Source organism: Staurois parvus, unplaced genomic scaffold (genome assembly GCF_062004578.1).
Source record: "Staurois parvus isolate SC_StPar_1 unplaced genomic scaffold, SC_StPar_1.0 ptg001072l, whole genome shotgun sequence".
NCBI lineage: Eukaryota > Metazoa > Chordata > Amphibia > Anura > Ranidae > Staurois > Staurois parvus.
This window is the reverse complement of record NW_028318868.1, coordinates 847,129-873,673: the sequence shown is the minus strand read 5'-3', so window position 1 is coordinate 873,673 and position 26,545 is coordinate 847,129. Positions and strand designations below refer to the sequence as shown.

General features: G+C 49.0%; 1 protein-coding gene across 15 annotated transcripts in view; it reads left to right on the top strand.

Moving 5' to 3' along the window:
• SCAI (suppressor of cancer cell invasion) overlaps positions 1 to 26,545 on the top strand; it is a 1,319,466-nt gene that overhangs the window by 453,831 nt on the left and 839,090 nt on the right. For all 15 annotated transcript variants that reach the window (XR_016307572.1, XR_016307574.1, XR_016307571.1 and 12 more), the window contains exon 5: positions 21,823 to 21,921. Coding sequence is in view for 10 of the 15 variants with exons in the window: in XM_089658464.1 (XP_089514590.1) it covers positions 21,823 to 21,921 (99 nt within the window). In the remaining 5 variants the exon portion in view is untranslated. The remainder of the gene's footprint in view (positions 1 to 21,822; positions 21,922 to 26,545) is intronic.

Sequence of the window (26,545 nt, the reverse complement as noted above, 5' to 3'; positions counted from 1 at the left end):
TGTTACTTAGGGACAGACACAGAATTGTTACTGAGGGCCACAGAACCGTTACTGAGGGCCACAGAACCGTTACTTAGGGCCACAGAAACGTTACTTAGGGACACAGAATTGTTACTCAGGGACAGACACAGAATTGTTACTGAGGGATACAGAATTGTTACTGAGGGACACAGAACCGTTACTTAGGGTCACAGAAACGTTACTTAGGGCCACAGAAACGTTACTTAGGGCCACAGAAACGTTACTTAGGGCTACAGAAACGTTACTTAGGGCTACAGAATCGTTACTTAGGGCCACAGAATCGTTAGGGCCACAGAAACGTTACTTAGGGCCACAGAAACGTTACTTAGGGCCACAGAAACGTTACTTAGGGCCACAGAATTGTTACTTAGGGACAGACACAGAATTGTTACTGAGGGACACAGATTTGTTACTGAGGGCCACAGAACCGTTACTTAGGGCCACAGAAACGTTACTTAGGGACACAGAATTGTTACTCAGGGACAGACACAGAATTGTTACTGAGGGACACAGAATTGTTACTGAGGGCCACAGAACTGTTACTTAGGGCCACAGAACTGTTACTTAGGGCCACAGAAACGTTACTTAGGGCCACAGAAACGTTACTTAGGGCCACAGAAACGTTACTTAGCGCCACAGAAACGTTACTTAGCGCCACAGAATTGTTACTTAGGGACAGACACAGAATTGTTACTGAGGGACACAGATTTGTTACTGAGGACCACAGAACCGTTACTTAGGGCCACAGAAACGTTACTTAGGGACACAGAATTGTTACTGAGGGACAGACACAGAATTGTTACTGAGGGACACAGAATTGTTACTGAGGGCCACAGAACTGTTACTGAGGGCCACAGAAACGTTACTTAGGGCCATAGAAACGTTACTTAGGGCCACAGAATTGTTACTTAGGGACAGACACAGAATTGTTACTGAGGGACACAGAATTGTTACTGAGGGACACAGAATTGTTACTGAGGGACACAGATTTGTTACTGAGGGCCACAGAACCGTTACTTAGGGCCACAGAAACATTACTTAGGGCTACAGAAACGTTACTTAGGGCCACAGAATCGTTACTTAGGGCCACAGAATTGTTACTTAGGGACAGACACAGAATTGTTACTGAGGGACACAGATTTGTTACTGAGGGCCACAGAAACATTACTTAGGGACACAGAATTGTTACTCAGGGACAGACACAGAATTGTTACTGAGGGACACAGAATTGTTACTGAGGGCCACAGAACTGTTACTTAGGGCCACAGAACTGTTACTTAGGGCCACAGAACTGTTACTTAGGGCCACAGAACTGTTACTTAGGGCCACAGAACTGTTACTTAGGGCCACAGAAACGTTACTTAGGGCTACAGAAACGTTACTTAGGGCCACAGAATCGTTACTTAGGGCCACAGAAACGTTACTTAGGGCCACAGAATTGTTACTTGGGGACAGACACAGAATTGTTACTGAGGGACACAGATTTGTTACTGAGGGCCACAGAACCGTTACTTAGGGCCACAGAAACGTTACTTAGGGACACAGAATTGTTACTCAGGGACAGACACAGAATTGTTACTTAGGGACACAGAATTGTTACTTAGGGACACAGAATTGTTACTGAGGGACAGACACAGAATTGTTACTGAGGGATACAGAATTGTTACTGAGGGATACAGAATTGTTACTGAGGGATACAGAATTGTTACTGAGGGACACAGAACCGTTACTTAGGGCCACAGAAACGTTACTTAGGGACACAGAATTGTTACTCAGGGACAGACACAGAATTGTTACTGAGGGACACAGAATTGTTACTGAGGGCCATAGAACTGTTACTTAGGGCCACAGAACTGTTACTTAGGGCCACAGAAACGTTACTTAGGGCTACAGAAACGTTACTTAGGGCCACAGAATCGTTACTTAGGGCCACAGAATCGTTACTCAGGGCCACAGAATCGTTACTTAGGGCCACAGAAACGTTACTTAGGGCCACAGAATTGTTACTTGGGGACAGACACAGAATTGTTACTGAGGGACACAGATTTGTTACTGAGGGCCACAGAACCGTTACTTAGGGCCACAGAACCGTTACTTAGGGCCACAGAAACGTTACTTAGGGACACAGAATTGTTACTCAGGGACAGACACAGAATTGTTACTTAGGGACACAGAATTGTTACTGAGGGACAGACACAGAATTGTTACTGAAGGATACAGAATTGTTACTGAGGGACACAGAACCGTTACTTAGGGCCACAGAACCGTTACTTAGGGCCACAGAAACGTTACTTAGGGCTACAGAAACGTTACTTAGGGCCACAGAATCGTTACTTAGGGCTACAGAAAAGTTACTTAGGGCCATAGAATTGTTACTTAGGGACAGACACAGAATTGTTACTGAGGGACACAGATTTGTTACTGAGGGCCACAGAACCGTTACTTAGGGCCACAGAAACGTTACTTAGGGACACAGAATTGTTACTCAGGGACAGACACAGAATTGTTACTCAGGGACAGACACAGAATTGTTACTCAGGGACAGACACAGAATTGTTACTCAGGGACAGACACAGAATTGTTACTCAGGGACAGACACAGAATTGTTACTGAGGGACACAGAATTGTTACTGAGGGACACAGAATTGTTACTCAGCGACAGACACAGAATTGTTACTCAGGGACAGACACAGAATTGTTACTCAGGGACACAGAATTGTTACTGAGGGACACAGAATTGTTACTCAGCGACAGACACAGAATTGTTACTCAGGGACACAGAATTGTTACTCAGGGACACAGAATTGTTACTGAGGGACACAGAATTGCTACTGAGGGACACAGAATTGTTACTCAGGGACAGACACAGAATTGTTACTCAGGTACAGACACAGAATTGTTACTCAGCGACAGACACAGAATTGTTACTCAGGGACACAGAATTGTTACTGAGGGACACAGAATTGTTACTGAGGGACACAGAATTGTTACTGAGGGACACAGAATTGTTACTGAGGGACACAGAATTGTTACTCAGGGACACAGAATTGTTACTCAGGGACAGACACAGAATTGTTACTCAGGGACAGACACAGAATTGTTACTCAGGGACAGACACAGAATTGTGACTCAGGGACAGACACAGAATTGTTACTCAGGGACAGACACAGAATTGTTACTCAGGGACAGACACAGAATTGTTACTCAGGGACAGACACAGAATTGTTACTCAGGGACAGACACAGAATTGTTACTCAGGGACAGACACAGAATTGTTACTCAGGGACAGACACAGAATTGTTACTCAGGGACAGACACAGAATTGTTACTCAGGGACACAGAATTGTTACTCAGCGACAGACACAGAATTGTTACTCAGCGACAGACACAGAATTGTTACTCAGCGACAGACACAGAATTGTTACTCAGGGACAGACACAGAATTGTTACTGAGGGACACAGAATTGTTACTGAGGGACACAGAATTGTTACTGAGGGACACAGAATTGTTACTGAGGGACACAGAATTGTTACTGAGGGACACAGAATTGTTACTGAGGGACAGACACAGAATTGTTACTCAGGGACACAGAATCGTTTAATTAAAGGGTATGTCAGACAACATGCAGAGGAGTGGCAGAGGAGGCAATGTTTTAGGAGCGAGCAGACGTGGCAGCAGAGGAAGGGGTCGAGGCAGCACTAGTCGCAGCCAGAGGCCAGTGCTCCCGGTGTCATCCAGCGGTCGTGTCTCCACCGACAACCCTGCCGTCATCGATTGGTTGGCTCGGTCGTCTTCCTCTTCCCAGGTCACCTCTGACACCTACAGCCAACGGTCGGTGGGTACGTCAGACACAACCGTTAGTTGGCATGGTCCGGGAGCAAGCCCACTGAAATCACGTGTCCTCTACCTGCCCCTGTCCTTTGGTGTTCCCTCACCAAGCGAAGTATCGCATGCTGTGGGCTCAGCCCTACTGTACAGTGAGGAAGAGCTAACAGAGGGCGGTCAGGAACGGGGGGAGACATCCGCCTCTTCAGCAGCCAGGCGAAGAAGTAGTGGCGAGGAGAGTGGCTCGGTAGCCGGTCTAGAGACAGGTCTGTCTCCTGACCCACACGCAGCCGAGGGGGCTAGTAGTGAGGCGGAGACCCTAATTGATGATGATGAGGCTGATCGCACTTGGCAGCCTCGTCGTCATCAGGCTATTGCTTCCGCATCATCAGGAGAAGAGGGTGGCAGCTTGGCAGCGAGCAAAACAGTCGGTGGGTTGCCCAGGAGGCAGCAGGGTCGCAGCAGTGTCAGTGGAGGCAAACGGCCACGGAGTACAGCACCAGCTCCACTGCAGCCTACCACCACGGCCAGTAGTGGTGCCGGTGTGCACGGAGGAAGCAGCAGTCAGCCAGTGAGGAGTATCGGGGGCAAAGTTTCCTACTCGGCGGTGTGGCAATTTTTCGTCAAGCCGCCCGAGGAAGTAAACGTAGCCGTATGTCGACTACGTGGCCAGAAAGTCAAGCGTGGCCAGGGGGCCCATGTTGGGACTACAGCGTTGCGTCAGCATATGCAGCGTCGCCATTCGGTGGCCTGGGAAAACCGTGATAAAGATACGGCGGTTCTGCCTGCCCCAGCCCCCGCTCCATCACCCGCTCCGTTACTTGCTCCGTCACCCGACGTCAATCGCCCTCTATCAGCCAGTCAAGGCTCCAACACCTCTGCTGAGGGGAGTTGTCGCTCGTTGGCATCTTCCGCTCGTTCAGATGCTCCTTCTCCTGCTACTCCTCTTCACGGATTCCGTCAGCAGTCTTTCTTGGAATCCGTTTCCAAGAGACAACAGTTTGCGAGCACGCACCCGACGGTGCAAAAGCTGAACGTCCTCCTGTCCAAGTTGCTGGTGCTGCAGTCCCTCCTTTTCCAAGTGGTGGACTCAGCACCTTTCCGAGAAATGATGGCTTGTGCCGCGCCGCGGTGGAGAGTGCCAAGCCGTCATTTCTTCGCCAAAAAGGCAGTGCCAGCCCTGCATTCACATGTAGAAGAGATGGTGGGCCAGTCTTTGAGCATGTCGGTCTCTGCCAAAGTGCACGGCAGCGCCGACGTGTGGAGCTGTAACTACGGTCAGGGACAGTACATGTCATTTACGGCCCACTGGGTAAACGTGGTGCCGTCACAGCCGCACCAGCAACTTGGACAGGTCACGCCGCTTTTGCCTCCACGTTTGCACGTCCTTGGTCCAGCAAAGATGTCCGCCTCTACCACCTCTTCCGCCGTGTCCTCAGCCGCCACCCCCGTGCCAAGTCCCATTACCCGACCGGCATATCACATGTGCAGGGCGCAATGATGTCACGCTGTGCTGCACCTGGTATGCCTTGGCGAACGTAGTCACACAGGGGAGGAACTTCTGAGTGTAATGAACAGAGAAATCGACAGATGGCTGTCTCTGCGCAAACTGAAAATCGGAACCATGTTGACCGACAACGGAAAGAACATGGTGTCTGCTCTGCGTCAAGGAAGGTTGTGCCATGCGCCATGCATGGCTCACGTGTTCAATCTGGTTGTCAAGCGGTTCCTAAAATCCACCATCCCACTGCAAGACATCCTTAAAATGTCACGTAAACTTTGCATGCATTTCAGCCATTCCTACACCGCAAAGCACACCCTCCTTGAGCTGCAGCGGCAGAACGGAATTCCACAGCATCGCCTGATCTGCGACGTTGCAACAAGGTGGAATTCAACCCTACACATGTTAGACCGCCTTTACGAACAGCGAAAGGCCATCACCGATTTCCTGATGTTACAAGCGGATAAAGGTACTCCCCTGTGTAACTTCGATGTCAGCCATTGGCAGCTCATGCGTGACACCTGCCGCTTGCTCAGGCCCTTTGAGGAGGCCACGCTATTCGTGAGTCGGCAGGACTATGGGATGAACGACGTCATTCCTCTGTTGCACGTCCTGGAACAAATGCTGTTAACAATGGCTGGTCAGGGTGCGGTAGACGTGGCGCACAGATCTCAACGCCACATGACCCCTGTGGGGGCAGGACAGGAAGAAGAGGAGGAGGTAGAGGAGGACATTTGTGCTCAGGAATTATTGAGTGAAATGGGTGGTTTTTCCACTCAGCGGACAGGAGTGGAGGAGCAGGAGCATCTGGTAGAGGAGGAAGAGGAGGAGACAGAGGACCCAGACGCACCGTGGCAGTATGCTGTGGAGATGGAGGCAGGGAGTCCCTCGCATTCCTTGGCACAAATGGCCCATAGCATGCTCGCTTGCTTGCGTAGCGACAGCCGAATAATAACCATCAGACAGAGGGATGACTTTTGGCTGTCCACCTTGTTGGACCCTCGCTACCGTTCAAAAATGGTGGCCTTTTTCACATCTGCTGAGAGGGAGGCCAAAATAACGTACTATAAAAACCACCTATGTAGTCAGTTGGTCTCTGCCTTTGTGCGCCAACGTCCATCCTCAGACACTGTGGGCCCTGTGCGCTCGCGTTCCGCTGCCATGGCAGCAGGGGAGGGGTGGGGTGGTAGGAGCAGTGGCAGCTCCACCAGCAGCGGCTGCCTCAGTCTGCAGTCGATGATGAGTAGCTTTCTTCACCAGCGCAGTGAGGAAACTACTAACCAGCCGCAGCAGCAGCAGCATCAGGTGGACCTGGAGCAGGACCTCAAACAACAGGCTTGGGCCTACTTGGACAGCACCCTGCCAACCGAGGTAGACAATCCCCTTGACTACTGGGCAACGAAACTTGACCTTTGGCCCCAACTAGCTGAATTTGCCCTTGAAAGGCTGTCATGCCCGGCCAGTAGCGTGGCATCGGAGCGCGTGTTTAGTGCGGCAGGAGGTATTGTAACTCCGCGGAGGACACGACTGTCCACCCAAAGTGTGGAGAGACTCACGTTTGTGAAAATGAATCAGGCGTGGATTAGTCTGGATTTCAAACCACCAGTTCCTGACACAACTCACTAAATCCGCCATGAATCATGCCCCAAACATGTGCCACTTTCAGGTCTCTTCACACTGCTGGTGTGTTCCATTTTTTGTCATAGGGTGCTGGCAGATTACGGGCCTCCCATAGCTGCTGCCAGGCCCCTAATCTGCCATGGGCCCCTATACCGCCTCCTCATGCTGCTGCCAGGTCCAGAGTCTCTCATGGGTCCCTGTACGGCCTCCCATTGCTGCTGTCTCCATCGCCACACTCTGCCATGTGCCACTTTCAGGTCTCCTCACACTGCTGGTGTGTTCCATTTTTTGTCATAGGGTGCTGGCAGATTACGGGCCTCCCATAGCTGCTGCCAGGCCCCTATTCTGCCATGGGCCCCTATACCGCCTCCTCATGCTGCTGCCAGGTCCAGAGTCTCTCATGGGTCCCTGTACGGCCTCCCATTGCTGCTGTCTCCATCGCCACACTCTGCCATGTGCCACTTTCAGGTCTCCTCACACTGCTGGTGTGTTCCATTTTTTGTCATAGGGTGCTGGCAGATTACGGGCCTCCCATAGCTGCTGCCAGGCCCCTAATCTGCCATGGGCCCCTATACCGCCTCCTCATGCTGCTGCCAGGTCCAGAGTCTCTCATGGGTCCCTGTACGGCCTCCCATTGCTGCTGTCTCCATCGCCACACTCTGCCATGTGTCACTTTCAGGTCTCCTCACACTGCTGGTGTGTTACATTTTTTGTCATAGGGTGCTGGCAGACTACGGGCCTCCCATAGCTGCTGCCAGGCCCCTAATCTGCCATGGGCCCCTGTACCACCTCCTCATGCTGCTGCCAGGTCCACAATGTGTCATGCCATGTGCCACTTTCAGGTCTCCTCACACTGCTGGTGTGTTCCATTTTTTGTCATAGGGTGCTGGCAGATTACGGGCCTCCCATAGCTGCTGCCAGGCCCCTAATCTGCCATGGGCCCCTATACCGCCTCCTCATGCTGCTGCCAGGTCCAGAGTCTCTCATGGGTCCCTGTACGGCCTCCCATTGCTGCTGTCTCCATCGCCACACTCTGCCATGTGCCACTTTCAGGTCTCCTCACACACCTCTGGTGTGTTACATTTTTTGTCATAGGGTGCTGGCAGATTACGGGTCTCCCATAGCTGCTGCCAGGCCCCTAATCTGCCATGGGCCCCTGTACCGCCTCCTCATGCTGCTGCCAGGTCCACAGTGTCTCATGCCATGTGCCACTTTCAGGTCTCCTCACACTGCTGGTGTGTTCCATTTTTTGTCATAGGGTGCTGGCAGATTACGGGCCTCCCATAGCTGCTGCCAGGCCCCTAATCTGCCATGGGCCCCTATACTGCCTCCTCATGCTGCTGCCAGGTCCAGAGTTTCTCATGGGTCCCTGTACGGCCTCCCATTGCTGCTGTCTCCATCGCCACACTCTGCCATGTGCCACTTTCAGGTCTCCTCACACTGCTGGTGTGTTACATTTTTTGTCATAGGGTGCTGGCAGATTACGGGCCTCCCATAGCTGCTGCCAGGCCCCTAATCTGCCATGGGCCCCTGTACCGCCTCCTCATGCTGCTGCCAGGTCCACAGTGTGTCATGCCATGTGCCACTTTCAGGTCTCCTCACACTGCTGGTGTGTTCCATTTTTTGTCATAGGGTGCTGGCAGATTACGGGCTTCCCATAGCTGCTGCCAGGCCCCTAATCTGCCATGGGCCCCTGTACCGCCTCCTCATGCTGCTGCCAGGTCCACAGTGTGTCATGCCATGTGCCACTTTCAGGTCTCCTCACACTGCTGGTGTGTTCCATTTTGTCATAGGGTGCTGGCAGATTACGGGCCTCCCATAGCTGCTGCCTGGCCCCTAATCTGCCATGGGCCCCTGTACCCCCTCCTCATGCTGTTGCCAGGTCCACAGTGTGTCATGCCATGTGCCACTTTCAGGTCTCCTCACACTGCTGGTGTGTTCCATTTTTTGTCATAGGGTGCTGGCAGATTACGGGCCTCCCATAGCTGCTGCCAGGCCCCTAATCTGCCATGGGCCCCTATACCGCCTCCTCATGCTGCTGCCAGGTCCAGAGTCTCTCATGGGTCCCTGTACGGCCTCCCATTGCTGCTGTCTCCATCGCCACACTCTGCCATGTGCCACTTTCAGGTCTCCTCACACTGCTGGTGTGTTACATTTTTTGTCATAGGGTGCTGGCAGATTACGGGCCTCCCATAGCTGCTGCCAGGCCCCTAATCTGCCATGGGCCCCTGTACCGCCTTCTCATGCTGCTGCCAGGTCCACAGTGTGTCATGCCATGTGCCACTTTCAGGTCTCCTCACACTGCTGGTGTGTTCCATTTTTTGTCATAGGGTGCTGGCAGATTACGGGCCTCCCATAGCTGCTGCCAGGCCCCTAATCTGCCATGGGCCCCTATACCGCCTCCTCATGCTGCTGCCAGGTCCAGAGTCTCTCATGGGTCCCTGTACGGCCTCCCATTGCTGCTGTCTCCATCGCCACACTCTGCCATGTGCCACTTTCAGGTCTCCTCACACTGCTGGTGTGTTCCATTTTTTGTCATAGGGTGCTGGCAGATTACGGGCCTCCCATAGCTGCTGCCAGGCCCCTAATCTGCCATGGGCCCCTATACCGCCTCCTCATGCTGCTGCCAGGTCCAGAGTCTCTCATGGGTCCCTGTACGGCCTCCCATTGCTGCTGTCTCCATCGCCACACTCTGCCATGTGCCACTTTCAGGTCTCCTCACACTGCTGGTGTGTTACATTTTTTGTCATAGGGTGCTGGCAGATTACGGGCCTCCCATAGCTGCTGCCAGGCCCCTAATCTGCCATGGGCCCCTGTACCGCCTTCTCATGCTGCTGCCAGGTCCACAGTGTGTCATGCCATGTGCCACTTTCAGGTCTCCTCACACTGCTGGTGTGTTCCATTTTTTGTCATAGGGTGCTGGCAGATTACGAGCCTCCCATAGCTGTTGCCAGGCCCCTAATCTGCCATGGGCCCCTGTACCGCCTCCTCATGCTGCTGCCAGGTCCACAGTGTGTCATGCCATGTGCCACTTTCAGGTCTCCTCACACTGCTGGTGTATTCCATTTTTTGTCATAGGGTGCTGGCAGATTACGGGCCTCCCATTGCTGCTGCCAGGCCCGTAATCTGCCATGGGCCCCAGTACCGCCTCCTCATGCTGCTGCCAGGTCCACAGTCTCTCATGGGTCCCTGTATGGCCTCCCATTGCTGCTGTCTCCATCGCCACACTCTGCCATGTGCCACTTTCAGATCTCCTCACACTGCTGGTGTGTTACATTTTTTGTCATAGGGTGCTGGCAGATTACGGGCCTCCCATTGCTGCTGCCAGGCCCGTAATCTGCCATGGGCCCCCGTACCGACTCCTCATGCTGTGACGTTGCAACAAGGTGGAATTCAACCTTACACATGTTAGACCGCCTTTACCAACAGCGAAAGGCCATCACAGATTTCCTGATGTTACAAGCGGATAAAGGTACTCCCTGTGTAACTTAGATGTCAGCCATTGGCAGCTCATGCGTGACACCTGCGCTTGCTCAGGCCCTTTGAGGAGGCCACGCTATTCGTGAGTCGGCAGGACTATGGGATGAACGACGTCATTCCTCTGTTGCACGTCCTGGAACAAATGCTGTTAACAATGGCTGGTCAGGGTGCGGTAGACGTGGCGCACAGATCTCAACGCCACATGACCCCTGTGGGGGCAGGACAGGAAGAAGAGGAGGAGGTAGAGGAGGACATTGGTGCTCAGGAATTATTGAGTGAAATAGGTGGTTTTTCCACTCAGCGGACAGGAGTGGAGGAGCAGGAGCATCTGGTAGAGGAGGAGGAGGAGACAGAGGACCCAGACGCACCGTGGCAGTATGCTGTGGAGATGGAGGCAGGGAGTCCCTCGCATTCCTTGGCACAAATGGCCCATAGCATGCTCGCTTGCTTGCATAGCGACAGCCGAATAATAACCATCAGACAGAGGGATGACTTTTGGCTGTCCACCTTGTTGGACCCTCGCTACCGTTCAAAAATGGTGGCCTTTTTCACACCTGCTGAGAGGGAGGCCAAAATAACGTACTATAAAAACCACCTATGTAGTCAGCTGGTCTCTGCCTTTCTGCGCCAACGTCCATCCTCAGACACTGTGGGCCCTGTGCGCTCGCGTTCCGCTGCCATGGCAGCAGGGGAGGGGTGGGGTGGTAGGAGCAGTGGCAGCTCCACCAGCAGCGGCTGCCTCAGTCTGCAGTCGATGATGAGTAGCTTTCTTCACCAGCGCAGTGAGGAAACTACTAACCAGCCGCAGCAGCAGCAGCATCAGGTGGACCTGGAGCAGGACCTCAAACAACAGGCTTAGGCCTACTTGGACAGCACCCTGCCAACCGAGGTAGACAATCCCCTTGACTACTGGGCAACGAAACTTGACCTTTGGCCCCAACTAGCTGAATTTGCCCTTGAAAGGCTGTCATGCCCGGCCAGTAGCGTGGCATCGGAGCGCGTGTTTAGTGCGGCAGGAGGTATTGTAACTCCGCGGAGGACACGACTGTCCACCCAAAGTGTGGAGAGACTCACGTTTGTGAAAATGAATCAGGCGTGGATTAGTCTGGATTTCAAACCACCAGTTCCTGACACAACTGACTAAATCCGCCATGAATCATGCCCCAAACATGTGCCACTTTCAGGTCTCTTCACACTGCTGGTGTGTTCCATTTTTTGTCATAGGGTGCTGGCAGATTACGGGCCTCCCATTGCTGCTGCCAGGCCCGTAATCTGCCATGGGCCCCTGTACCGCCTCCTCATGCTGCTGCCAGGTCCAGAGTCTCTCATGGGTCCCTGTACGGCCTCCCATTGCTGCTGTCTCCATCGCCACACTCTGCCATGTGCCACTTTCAGGTCTCCTCACACACTGCTGGTGTGTTCCATTTTTTGTCATAGGGTGCTGGCAGATTACGGGCCTCCCATCGCTGCTGCCAGGCCCCTAATCTGCCATGGGCCCCTGTACCGCCTCCTCATGCTGCTGCCAGGTCCACAGTGTCTCATGCCATGTGCCACTTTCAGGTCTCCTCACACACTGCTGCTGTGTTCCATTTTTTGTCATAGGGTGCTGGCAGATTACGGGCCTCCCATAGCTGCTGCCAGGCCCCTAATCTGCCATGGGCCCCTGTACCGCCTCCTCATACTGCTGCCAGGTCCACAGTGTCTCATGCCATGTGCCACTTTCAGTTCTCCTCACACTGCTGTTGTGTTCCATTTTTTGTCATAGGGTGCTGGCAGATTACGGGCCTCCTATAGCTGCTGCCAGGCCCCTAATCTGCCATGGGCCCCTGTACCGCCTCCTCATGCTGCTGCCAGGTCCACAGTGTCTCATGCCATGTGCCACTTTCAGGTCTCCTCACACTGCTAGTGTGTTCCATTTTTTGTCATAGGGTGCTGGCAGATTACGGGCCTCCCATTGCTGCTGCCAGGCCCCTAATCTGCCATGGGCCCCTGTACCGCCTCCTCATGCTGCTGCCAGGTCCAGAGTCTCTCATGGGTCCCTGTACGGCCTCCCATTGCTGCTGTCTCCATCGCCACACTCTGCCATGTGCCACTTTCAGGTCTCCTCACACACTGCTGGTGTGTTCCATTTTTTGTCATAGGGTGCTGGCAGATTACGGGCCTCCCATAGCTGCTGCCAGGCCCCTAATCTGCCATGGGCCCCTGTACCGCCTCCTCATGCTGCTGCCAGGTCCACAGTGTCTCATGCCATGTGCCACTTTCAGGTCTCCTCACACACTGCTGGTGTGTTCCATTTTTTGTCATAGGGTGCTGGCAGATTACGGGCCTCCCATAGCTGCTGCCAGGCCCCTAATCTGCCATGGGCCCCTGTACCGCCTCCTCATGCTGCTGCCAGGTCCACAGTGTCTCATGCCATGTGCCACTTTCAGGTCTCCTCACACTGCTGGTGTGTTCCATTTTTTGTCATAGGGTGCTGGCAGATTACGGGCCTCCCATTGCTGCTTCCAGGCCCCTAATCTGCCATGGGCCCCTGTACCGCCTCCTCATGCTGCTGCCAGGTCCAGAGTCTCTCTTGGGTCCCTGTACGGCCTCCCATTGCTACTGTCTCCATCGCCACACTCTGCCATGTGCCACTTTCAGGTCTCCTCACACTGCTGGTGTGTTACATTTTTTGTCATAGGGTGCTGGCAGATTACGGGCCTCCCATTGCTGCTGCCAGGCCCGTAATCTGCCATGGGCCCCTGTACCGCCTCTTCATGCTGCTGCCAGGTCCAGAGTGTGTCATGGGTCCCTGTACGGCCTCCCATTGCTGCTGCCAGGAGGCAGCAGGGTCTCAGCTGTGTCAGTGGAGGCAAACGGCCACGGAGTAGAGCACCAGCTCCACTGCAGCCTACCACCACGGCCAGTAGTGGTGCCGGTGTGCACGGAGGAAGTAGCAGTCAGCCAGTGAGGAGTAGCGGGGGCAAAGTTTCCTACTCGGCGGTGTGGCAATTTTTCGTCAAGCCGCCCGAGGAAGTAAACGTAGCCGTATGTCGACTATGTGGCCAGAAAGTCAAGCGTGGCCAGGGGGCCCATGTTGGGACTACAGCGTTGTGTCAGCATATGCAGCGTCGCCATTCGGTGGCCTGGGAAAACCGTGATAAAGATACGGCGGTTCTGCGTGCCCCAGCCCAGGGTTCCATTTTGTCATAGGGTGCTGGCAGATTACGGGCCTCCCATTGCTGCTGCCAGGCCTTAATCTGCCATGGGCCCCTGTACCGCCTCCTCATGCTGCTGCCAGGTCCACAGTGTCTCATGGGTCCCTGAACCGCCTCCCATTGCTGCTGTCTCCATCGCCACACTCTGCCATGTGCCACTTTCAGGTCTCCTCACACTGCTGGTGTGTTACATTTTTTGTCATAGGGTGCTGGCAGATTACGGGCCTCCCATTGCTGCTGCCAGGCCCGTAATCTGCCATGGGCCCCAGTACCGCCTCCTCATGCTGCTGCCAGGTCCACAGTCTCTCATGGGTCCCTGTACGGCCTCCCATTGCTGCTGTCTCCATCGCCACACTCTGCCATGTGCCACTTTCAGGTCTCCTCACACTGCTGGTGTGTTCCATTTTTTGTCATAGGGTGCTGGCAGATTACGGGCCTCCCATAGTTGCTGCCAGGCCCCTAATCTGCCATGGGCCCCTGTACCGCCTCCTCATGCTGCTGCCAGGTCCAGAGTCTCTCATGGGTCCCTGTACCGACTCCTCATGCTGCTGCCAGGCCCGTAATCTGTCATGGGCCCCTGTTGTCGCTTGTTGGCATATTCCGCTCGTTCAGATGCTCCTTCTCCTGCTACTCCTCTTCACGGATTCCGTCAGCAGCCTTTCTTGGAATCCGTTTCCAAGAGACAACAGTTTGCGAGCACGCACCCGACGGTGCAGAAGCTGAACGTCCTCCTGTCCAAGTTGCTGCTGCCAGGCTCGTAATCTGTCATGCGCCGCTGTACCGCCTCCTCATGCTGCTGCCAGGTCCAGAGTGTGTCATGGGCCCCCGTACCGACTCCTCATGCTGCTGCCAGGCCCGTAATCTGTCATGGGCCCCTGTACCGCCTCCTCATGCTTCTGCCAGGTCCAGAGTGTGTCATGGGTCCCTGTACGGCCTCCCATTGCTGCTGCCAGCCCCGTAATCTGCCATGGGCCCCCGTACCGACTCCTCATGCTGCTGCCAGGCCCGTAATCTGTCATGGGCCCCTGTACCGCCTCCTCATGCTGCTGCCAGGTCCAGAGTGTGTCATGGGTCCCTGTACGGCCTCCCATTGCTGCTGTCTCCATCGCCACACTCTGCCATGTGCCACTTTCAGGTCTCCTCACACTGCTGGTGGTTTCCATTTTTGTCATAGGGTGCTGTATGGCCTCCCATTGCTGCTGCCTCCACCGCCACACTGTGGCTCCACACTCTGGTTTTGGCCCCGTGACTGCCCAAATGAGTGAAGTGTGCGGTGATTCTAAGATCGACGGCACTCATCTGCATGTCATACTGACTGTCAGTATTATTTCTCTTCCCCAGCAGACTCCAAGGGCATTTAAATTAAAGGTACAGTGTTCTGCACTAATATAAAGGCTCTCTGAAGCCTAGAAACACCCTTTTATAAGGTAAATTCGCGGCGAATATATTAGACTCGAATCAAAATTTTTTCACAAATTCGCCGAATCAGTCGAATCGAATTTTTGAATAATTCGCTCATCTCTAGTCAGGATGCTGTGGAGCTGATAAAGCGATAAAGAGGTACAGCTGACTACTCTAGGGTATTGTCCCCGCACTCCAGTAAGCGATGTGGGAAGATAGCTGGCCAGGGAAAGGATCAATGAAGGATTCCAAGCAGGAGCTCTGTGAGATGCATCTTCTCAGATGTCGCTCATAGCCATCCCCCCCCCCCCCCATGAGCCATATCGAACATATCTAAGTAGATTGATGGATGAACGGTGGCTTAGAAAGTGGTAGGATTCAAAATAGCAACCTATCTCAAAGTTGAGTATCCCAGATTTCCTATTTTTCACTATTTGCCTGAATTACATGACATAGTCTTTGGTATAGACTCTAGAAATTAAAGGGAAGGGCAGGGGAAGGCAACCTTTGAGTGGTGGAGATCTACCATGACTTGTGGAGGTGGAGATCTACCATGAGAACGTGGAAGAGATCAAAGATCACTCGGGTGCCGCAGCTTTTTTTTTTCTTATTTATGAAATTATTTTTAACAGGCAAAGAGAACCAAACATTGGGTTCATCAAAAGATGATAGGCAACATATACAACAACATTTAACAGAAATCAGCTGTATAAAAGTGCAAAAAGAAAACAGTTGGTTTCCAATGAAATTGTCAAAAGTACATAAAAAAACAAACAAACTGCACTATAATTAGAGCATCTGATTTTCTGGGGTTCAAGTAGAGTAATAATCAACCTAAAGGGATGAAAGGCAGTGAACAAACAATGCAAACGTGACTTATGAGTAAAATGAGTACAATGAAGTTGAGTGGGTAAAAAATTTCTGTCAGAACGAGTTTAGCTGGTACCAGAGAGAAAGTATGAGAAATGAAAATGAAAAAGGTAGTGAGACCTAGAAAAAGGAGCCAGTCAACTCCATGAGAACGCGGGGAAAAGGAGAGCAAGATAAAAAGGCAATGTTATGGGAGACAGAAAATGAGCAGTAAAAGAGCCTTAAGGAGAGAGAGGGTCAAATACACAAGGAGCAAGCATCGAGTCGCCCTCCCTCCCTGGGCAAGTCAGATCAGAGCAACTGAAAGAAAGAAAGAGGTTCAATGAGCACAAGAAGATTCAACCAGGTAAGCATCTGCAAAAACATAATATTGCCAGGGGAACCTGGTGTCTTGAAAGGCCTCCTCCTTATTGTAAAGGGTGGCAGTGAGGTTCTCCATATCCCTAAGCTCATTGACCTTAGAAAACCACAAGGAAAGAGAAGGAGGGCGGTCAGTTTTCCAACAGATGGGGATGCATGCCTTAGCTGCATTCAACAACTGCATAGTGAGAGAAGATTTATACTTTTTGACGGGTCTCTCCGAGAGGTGCAGCAGGCAGCCAGCCGGATCGTCACGCAGGTCTACAGAGGTAAGATGTTTGTTGATATCCGTCACCACTTGCCAGAATGGTTGAAGCTTTGGACACTGGCAAAAGACATGGAAGATGGTACCATTCTCCACTGCACAACTCCAACAAATATCAGGGAGCTGCTGCAAAAATCAATGAAGGGTAGAGGGCACACAATACCAACTCGCCAAAAGCTTATAGTCTCCTAAATTTTGGTGAACAAAAGCAGACAAGGGCGCACTCTCATCGTGCATTACCGTGGTACACCACGAATTGTGTAAACAAATAGATGTATACTCACAAACCAAAAGAAATTAAAAGCAGAAAGTGTAATCCTCAATGACAGTCACTACAATGCTGTGCCCTAAATAGGGATAAGCTGACACGTTTCAGGAGACGAACCCCCTTTGAGCACTTTCTGCTTTTAATTTCCTTTGGTTTGTGAGTATACATCTATTTGTATTCCCAGCTTGATAGAAATGAGGGGACAAAGTCAGAAGCGGGTTGGATCAGGAGGGAATAGATTGTAGAGAAACTATGACGGACTGGTTCACCCTTGTAGTGGAGTGTCTCAAAATGAGTCAACTTACGTGTAATTCCCGAAGAGCATAAGATTGATCGGAGATAGGAGCGAAGCTGTTACCCCCTCCACAAACTCAGCGGAAGGTTCACTAAACACATCAAATCAGTAGCAACCAAACCCCCTGAAGTGTGAAGAAAGTCCACAAGATGTGAGTAGCCTGAGGCTGCAAGATGGGCAAAACAGGGGTCCTCATTTCCCGATGGAAAATCAGGGTTTCCCCGAATTGGGATATGAGGAGAAGGCTCCGGGGAGATATGAGTAGAGTGAAAGACCTGCTCAAAACTGTGAGGGTAGCACCTAGTGTTGGATGAGCTACCAGCTCAAGAAGGAGGGGGACACATAACCATGGAAGGCTCAAGGCCGTGTTAGCCGAATCCTCTAATTCCATTGAAACCCAGTGTTTGGCCTCACCATGGCAATGTCAGTCCACTAGACACGCGAGGTGTGTGGCCTTGTAGTAGGAGTAAATATTTGGCAGAACAACCCCCCCAGAAGATTTGGGGAGAGTCAAAACACGAAAAGCAAAACAAGGACCCCCACGGGGCTAAATAAAGGCACAAAAAGAAGTCAATTTTCCTGAAGGGTTCCCATATAGGGAACCTGATGGGGGAGAGCCTGTAAGACGTACAGAACACAGGGTAGAATCATCATCTTGAGTGCGCTGCATCTACAAAACCGGGTGAGAGTGCGGGATTGCCACCGGAGAAGATACTAATAAGCAAAGGAGCAAAGCTTGCCTCAAAGAGGTGGGAGGGATCTGGCGTAACGTTAATTTTAAGTCACCTAATTGAAGTAGTGGACGAGCGACAGGCAAAGGATGGACAGATACTAAAACAGAGAGCTCGTGGATATGTTTAGAGTTGAGGACTTGGAGAGATTCATTTTGAAAAAAGAAATATCTCCATATTTCCCCAATGCCCTGATCAAATTAGGTAGTGAGATAAGGGGATCGGTGAGAAAAAAGATTAGGTCGTCTGCAACTGCGGAAACCTTGTGCTCCCCAGAGGGTTTACAGAAACCAGAGATAGAATTATTCACCCGGATTGTGCAAAGGAATGGTTCCAGAGTCAAAATAAAGATCAGGGGGCATAGGGGGCACCCCTGACGCGTACCGTTGGTGATTGGAAAGAAGGCAGAGCGAGTTTCGTTAACGATAACCAACGCAGATGGATGAGAGTATAGAGAGGCAATCAAGCGAAGCATAGAAGTTTGAAGTCCAATATGGGCCAAGGTTGCTTCCAAAAATTGCCAGTTAACTCGATCAAATACTTTCTCAGCGTCAGTTCAGGGGTCCCCCGTGTTCTGACTGAGGTCTCCAGGCATGTGTCGCGGTTGTCAGAACGGGCTAGACTGAGTGTCCGGGCAGCGATCCCCGCAGAGCTCTCACTCCGCCATATCCAAGCCACGCCCCCTGGCAGGGTGTTTTGAATGCAGACCAAATGCAGGTTTCTGGAACCATGTTCTGGTGTGAACCGACCCTTTAAAGGCAGGTTATGTAAAAGAGAAGTTGGAATGAAAGCATCCCTTCTTTTGTTCCTACTCTTCTTTCTTTTCAATAGTTGGTAGGGCAGTGTACAGAGGTCAGTAAGATGTAGGACAGTGCACAGATGTCAGTGAGATCTATTGCAGTGTACAGAAGTCAATAGGATGTAGGGCAGTGTACAGACACCAGTAGGGGTGAGCAGGAGAGAAACTAGCAAGGCAGAGAACAGGGCAAGGGGTCAGCAGAGCAGTGTAAAAGGGGGAGCGGGTCAGGAGGGCACAGCTCATGGGGTTTTCAGAAGGGCATGGTACAGGGGGATTTGGAGGGCACAGTACTGGGGGTCTGGAAGGCACAGCAAAGGAGGGTCTGGAGGGTACAGTACTAGAGGGGCAGGAGGACTGCTGTGGTACAGCTCCATGTTCCTGTGCTCTGATCACTGCCATTCCTCCTCTCTGGTCACATGATGTCACCCACTTGAAAGAGCCTAAACTAGCCAACAGCAAATCTTAGGCGGCAGAGGAATTCCCTGCCCCGCAGCTGCACATGAAAGGGAATGAAAGGATGCCTAGAACTGGCTTTGAATGTTTAGCAGCTTGAGGCAAGACGCCTAAGATCTTTCCATCTCTACACTACTCTACAATCAGTGTTTGTGGTGGGGGGGGAAGCACTTGCGGGTTGTCAGGGACTCTATGGCAATATGGCAAACCACCTGTCACCTGCCTGCGGTGAATCAACGGGTTGCTAATCCCGGGGTAGGGGAATGGGTAGATTCACAGCTGCAGCTCCTAGCCTCAAGACTACCTGCGCACATACATGACATCAAGCATGTTTTAGGAATGTAACCGGGATTAAAGATAAAATCAGAACATGTATTTTCCATTCTGGATGTCTGATCTTTGTATGCTTTGAGTACTGGTTGCGCAGGTTTTCACATACAGAAGTTATGTGGTTTTTGGTGATTATGAATGAGTGCCTCCTCACCCATAAAAAAAATTTATATTTTCTGGGGATTGCCATCTCCAGAGACCCAAAACTGCTTTGGGGCACAGTTTTTCCTGTCCCCTAGCTTTTCATATTCATGTATTGATGGGAAGAGCTCCACATCTCCCATTAGAAGCCAAATTTTGTTGTATGGATGTAGTGTAGTTAATCTGCTGATATGGCTACAGAGTGAGGAAGCATTTTTGGAATTACAGATGTATTACAGTAAAAATAATTGCAGTTTATTTTTTTGCTATGACCTACACCAGAGAGGGTGTTAACTTTATGGACTTTGTTTTGTACAAACAGGCAGAAAATAGGGGAGAATCGCATCTGCGGGGCATTTTGAATGTGGACCAAATGCAGGTTTCCGGCACCACGTTCTGGTGTGAACCGACCCTTTAAGACAGGTTATATAAAAGAGAAGTTGGAATAAAAGCATCCCTTCTTTTGTGCCTACTCTTCTTTCTTATTGAGAGTGCCTTCTATTCTTGGGGAAATTGTTTTTGGATGTTCCATAGTAGTATACTGTTCTTTTGTCCCTCATCAGTTAGCATAAACAGGATTTTTGTACTTCAGGTAAAATCCCTTTCTCTGAGTCCATGGACGCCGTACTCGTACCTCAAGTGTGTACGCCCATTATTTTATTTATTCATTTTTTTTGTGCTGCTTCCCTACAAGTAAAACATGGCTGGGGTGCGAGGAGCTCTAGGGGCTGGCTACAAATGGCATTTGACCTGGTGTCCATTTTACCTAAAGAAGGCATTGTATAATACAAAATAAAATACTGTTCCTGTTTTCTTCAATGGACTGTGAAACATGTTTTTTTCAGTAGGTACATCGAGGGGAATTTAGAAAGACTGGAGCTACAAGAATCTGAAATAGCTGTGGATGCCAACAAATTGACTTCTAGCTTTTATTTCCAAACTTAACTGATCAAACTGAATCTAGAACCTGATTGGTTACTATGAAAAGTTGCTCCAGATTTTGTCTGGTCCAGTTTCAGAAAATTCTCCCATTTGTATTGTGTGCTTAAAGTGGTACTAAAGAAAATTTTTGTTTCTTTAAAATAAAAAGGTGTTATTCTTACCTGCTGTGTGCAATGATATTGGAGTGCCCTCTTGGCAAGCTGGGTGCTAATTGGGCACCAGTGCACACATGCTGCTGAGCCAGACTGTGTCCATAGACACTCCCAGCGCCGGTAGCTATGCCACCACACTCTCCTCAAAGGAATTTGACTGAGCAGCAGTAGCCTATGGCTTCCGCTGTTCTCAGTGTCTCCTGGGAGACCTGGAAGTGAGAGGAGCTGTGCTGGAGCTGGGACAGCACTGGAGCAGTGAGAAAAGCCAGGTAAGTGTTTAGGGAAGGGGAGATGGGTAGTACAGTTATTGGGGCAGTTTTTACCTTGTTTTTAACTTAATGCATGGAATGCATTAAGGCAGGGGTGTCCAAACTTTTTTCAAAGAGGGCCAGATTGGATGAAGTGAACATGGTGGAGGGCCGAACATTTTTCCAAACATTCTTTGAACCATTACAATTAAATGCAAATAAATTATTTTATGCCAAGTTAATTGCAAACGACATACTTTTCATTTCATAACATTAAGATCAACTCAAGCTGAGTTTTCACAATGTATTGAAAATAAATTTAAAAAAAACTTACCTGCACTAATGTGAAGGGTGAAAAAGGTAGCTGGAGCTGAAGTCTCTGCTCGGCAGCCGGGAAGAGAAGAGAAACACACTTCACGCTGGAAGTCCGGCCCTGACGTCACCGCCCTCTGTCGCTCCCAGCGCGGTGCAGTCACGCATGCGCACTGCTCTCAAGCAGAAGACTGTCTGCCACAGAAGGGAGGGCCGTGCGACAGCCGCATTTACACAGACCAGGGAGAACGCGCCGCAGTCAGGCATGCGCACTGCCCTCTGTTCTCAAGCAGAAGACTGTCTGCCATAGAAGGGAGGGCTGTGGGAGGGCCACATTACACAGAGCAGGGAGGGCTGTTGGAGGGCCGTATTAAACCGACCCCCGGGCCGTAATTGGCCCGCGGGCCGGACTTTGGACATGCCTGCATTAGGGTAATAACATTTTTACTTTACAACCACTTTAAATTAACTTAAATAAGTTGATCTTTACTTGTATTACACATTTATAAAGTATTGACTGTATTTTTGCATGTTCAATTATGCTAGGTTATATAGTATTATCTTTGATTCTAGTTAGGTTCTGTAACAAGAGCTTCTTTTTCTCATTCAGTCTCCGCACCTCTGAGACAAGCTACCTTAATGAAGCATTTTCATTCTACTCTGCTATTCGACAGCGTTCTTACTATTCTCAAGTCACCAAAGAAGACAGGTGAGACTTTGTTTAATAATTTCCATTTGTTTCTACAGTTTTTGATTTTATTAACCTAAATGTTAGAAATGTTAGAATATGTACAACATGTGAGATATTTCCCTCAAGGGTATGATTTTGTTTTTCTTCTGTAATAGTAATTGAAACGTATTTATGCATCTAGTGCCATTTACGCACATGCATCATTTGTCATTTGCAAAATCTGTGGTGGAGAAATACATTTTCATGTTTACACAAGCAAAATGAAAGTTATTGATAAATATAAGACACATTTATATTTAAATTTTTTTAAAGATATATCTTGCATAGAAATGTTCTTTGTTTGGTGCGCCAATTAAAGGTAACCTGGTGAGAGAAATACATTGGTTGTAATAATTTATTTTCTTACAAAAATACTGGTTGTTTGCTCGTCCTGCTTATTTTGTAAGTTTTTGATGCTATGTTCACATTTACACAGTTACAATTTAGAGGTGAAATTCAGTCACCTACAGCAGGAGAAGCAGAGAACGGTCATACACATTTCTATGTGTATGACTGTTCATATTTTTGCATTGCAGTGCAGGATTAGGGAAACTGCACCCTGTTTTGCCTTTTTTAAATATAATTTTTATTTGCATTTTAACGATATTAAACTACAATGTTGTTACAAGATAAACATATTAACATTACAAAAATGTATTGTCGTTCTTATTTGACATCCTGGCTCCATTACTCATCTTAAACAAGTTTTTTAATATTTACATAGTTTTAGTTGGCACTTGTGAACAGCCAGATTTGGGTGGGAGGTCTAGGGGGATAGAGTAGAGGGAAGGGATGGTATATTCTAAGGTTCTCGGGAGGCCAGATGGTGAACCAAACCTGAATTCTGAGTAATTTTACTTAGGAGTCTTTATCAGTTCACGGTGAAGGACTGGGGCGGGGGTCTGCTTATGTGATTTCATCTTACCGCCTTCAATTAATTATAATGGAGTAAAACACAAGTAGTGCATTTCAATTCTGTTTACCAGTTGACCAACAGAGAGAAATTTTATATCATATTCAAGCAAGAACGTGCAAAACACAATGCAGAGAAATGCAACAAAATGCATATTGATGTCCATGTGCAAAGACACACAAAAAATATGCCATAGCGTATTTTTAAAGCAAAGAAAACTGCATGCATTTTCACAATGGTGTGTAATATTAATTTTTAACCAGTTGCCGACCGCAGATAGCCGAATGACGGCTACACTGCGGCTGGCCAGTTCTGGGAGGGCGTCATATGACTTCCTCCCAGAACGCGCTCTCCTGCGCGCCCCTGGCGATCTCCGTGATCGTTGTGTTCTACGGACCTTTTACCATTGGCCATTGGCCTTTTACCATGTGATCAGCCATGTCCAATGACACGCTGATCACAGGGAAATGCAATTGCCGGTTCTCGGCTGCACTTTCCTCACGCTGTCAGATCGTGAGGAAAGTACTGCCGAGAACCGGCAGTTTTTAGAGCAGGAATCGGCACCGAGCATCAGGGCACTGATGATCAGTGCCCTGATGATCGGTACCCAGCAGTGCCACCCACCAGTTCTGCCCACCTGTGCCCAGCAGTGCAGCCACATGTGCCCAGCAGTGCAACCACCTGTGCCACCCAGCAGTGCCACACACCTGTGCCCAGCAGTGCAATCCAGAAGTGCCACCTACCTGTGCCCATCAGTGCAGCCCAGCAGTACTGCCAGTCAGTGGCACCAGTCAGTGCCCATCGGTTGTGCCAGTCAGTGCCCAGCAGTTGCGCCAGTCAATGCCTAACAGTGGCGCCAGTCAATACCTAGCAGTGCAGCCAGTACTGCTAGGTATTGACTGGCCCAGCAGTGATGCCAGTCAGTGCCACCTATCAGTGCTGTCTATCAGTACCCATCATCAGTGCCGCCTATCAGTGCCACCTATCCTTGCCACCTCATTTGTGCTGCCTATCAGTGTCGCCTATCAGTGCTGCCTATCAGTGCCCATCAGTGCTGCCTCATCAATGCACATCAGTGAAGGAGAAAAATTACCTGTTTGCAAAAATAGAAACAAAGAACCTTTTTTTCTTTTCAAAATTTTTTGCATTTTTTTGTTTATAGTGCAAAAAATAAAGTGCCCAGCGGCGAGTAAATACCACCAAAAGAAATCTCTATTTGTGAGAAAAAAATGATAAAAATGTCATATGAGTACAATCTTGCATGACCGCGCAATTGTCAATCAAAGTGTGACAGCACTGAAAATTAGCCGGGTAAAGAAGGGGTATAAGTGCCCGGTAGGCAAGTGGTTAATATCTAAATTTTAATTCGGTCTCTAGTAGTTCTAATATGTGCCTGGCAAAAGTAAAACCCTCTAATTATGTGTATATGAGAGAGGTTTGGTTGAATGGTTCCAGATGTGAATTGTGTCTGAAGTTGGTAACTTTAGACATGCTGATTGATGGTTTTGGGTTTATATGCTCTTAAAGTATTCCTATGTAATGTATATCTTGTTACGATTTGATTGAATAGATTGAGAGCTTATGTAGTTTTTTTTTTTCAATGTTCATCAGTCACTTCTATCTGGAAGACTCTTTTATGCTGTGAAACACTAGAACTTGCTCCTCACCCCTCCAAACTTTCTCTTACAAGTCATGTTAACTAGCTAGTGGTAGGAACTCATGTTGCATCTAGACAACCCCCATTACTAGTTCAGAGTGGGAGGCGAAAAGGGGAGGTAACTAAGTCAGCCTGCATTTTTTGAAACAAAGAAGTCTGTCACATACACACATGCTTTAACACAAAGACGGCACACACATTTCATACATTCAAGGAAACTAACATCTTTTACTTAATACTTTTTATTTTATTTTAAGCTACATTTCTTTTTGTATTTGAAACTGTTATTTTTTATTGACTTTGTATCTTTTGTGTAATCAGATAAAGTCACACTTATTTTTCTTAGCTGGCTCTTGCAATAGATTTATTCCTACAATTGTCTAAAGACATTAAAGAATATTATTAGTGTCTTATCACAATTCGATTTCTAACATTTTGGAGAAGCCAGCCTTTATCAAATATTTTCCAAGTTTTTTGCCTTTTTCCTCATTTGCTGAGGGGGGAGAAGATGATATGAATAAAGTTTATTGATTGATCAAGATCCAGAAAAGATTGAAGAACCTAGAATGGATGGCAATTATGGAGACCTGAGGATCCTTGTGGAGACCAAAAGTCCAGAGAAACAGATCCCTGAGCCAGCACATAAGAGGAAATATGCTATATTCGGTGAGTAGATATAATGGAATTTATTGATTCATTAGTTATTAAAAGCAAGTTGGAATTCCAGGGTTTAGTTAGCCATGCTTCTGATACTAGTTTGTAGAAATCTATGTATGCAGGCTAATATTGATATTGCTCAATCCAGGTTTTCCTTTAATGAAATGAAACGGAAATTGCGTAATGTAATGAATTTTGTTAGGCTTTTCAATTCAATGGTGTTTGAAATACCTGAAAAAAATGCAGTTTGTGTTGTGAAAATGTCTTGCAGAGCACACAAGTGCATGAAAATAGATCTGTTTTGGATTCCAATTGTACAAACTGTGAAATCGTTTGTAACTATATTGAGCATTTTGAGCAAGAAATTGAAGCAAATAGCTATGATCTCTAGGAAAAAACAATCAGAAGCAGCAAAGGCTAGTTACAGTCAGGTCCATAAATATTGGGACATCGCCACAATTCTAATATTTTTGGCTCTATACACCACCACAATGGATTTGAAATGAAACGAACAAAATGTGCTTTAACTGCAGACTGTCAGCTTTAATTTGAGGGTATTTACATCCAAATCAGGTGAACGGTGTAGGAATTACAACAGTTTGCATATGTGCCTCCCACTTGTTAAGGGACCAAAAGTAATGGGACAGTTGGCTTCTCAGCTGTTCCATGGCCAGGTGTGTGTTATTCCCTCATTATCCCAATTACAATCAGCAGATAAAAGGTCCAGAGTTCATTTCAAGTGTGCTATTTGCATTTGGAATCTGTTGCTGTCAACTCTCAAGATGAGATCCAAAGAGCTGTCACTATCAGTGAAGCAAGCCATCATTAGGCTGAATAAACAAAACAAACCCATCAGAGAGATAGCAAAAACATTAGGCGTGGCCAAAACAACTGTTTGGAACATTCTTAAAAAGAAGGAACGCATCGGTGAGCTCAGCAACACCAAAAGACCCAGAAGACCACGGAAAACAACTGTGGTGGATGACCGAAGAATTCTTTCCCTGGTGAAGAAAACACCCTTCACAACAGTTGGCCAGATCAAGAACACTCTCCAGGAGGTAGGTGTATGTGTGTCAAAGTCAACAATCAAGAGAAGACTTCACCAGAGTGAATACAGAGGGTTCATCACAAGATGTAAACCATTGGTGAGCCTCAAAAACAGGAAGGCCAGATTAGAGTTTGCCAAATGACATCTAAAAAAGCCTTCACAGTTCTGAAACAACATCCTAAGGACAGATGAGACCAAGATCAACTTGTACCAGAGTGATGGGAAGAGAAGAGTATGGAGAAGGAAAGGAACTGCTCATGATCCTAAGCATACCACCTCATCAGTGAAGCATGGTGGTGGTAGTGTCATGGCGTGTATGGCTGCCAAT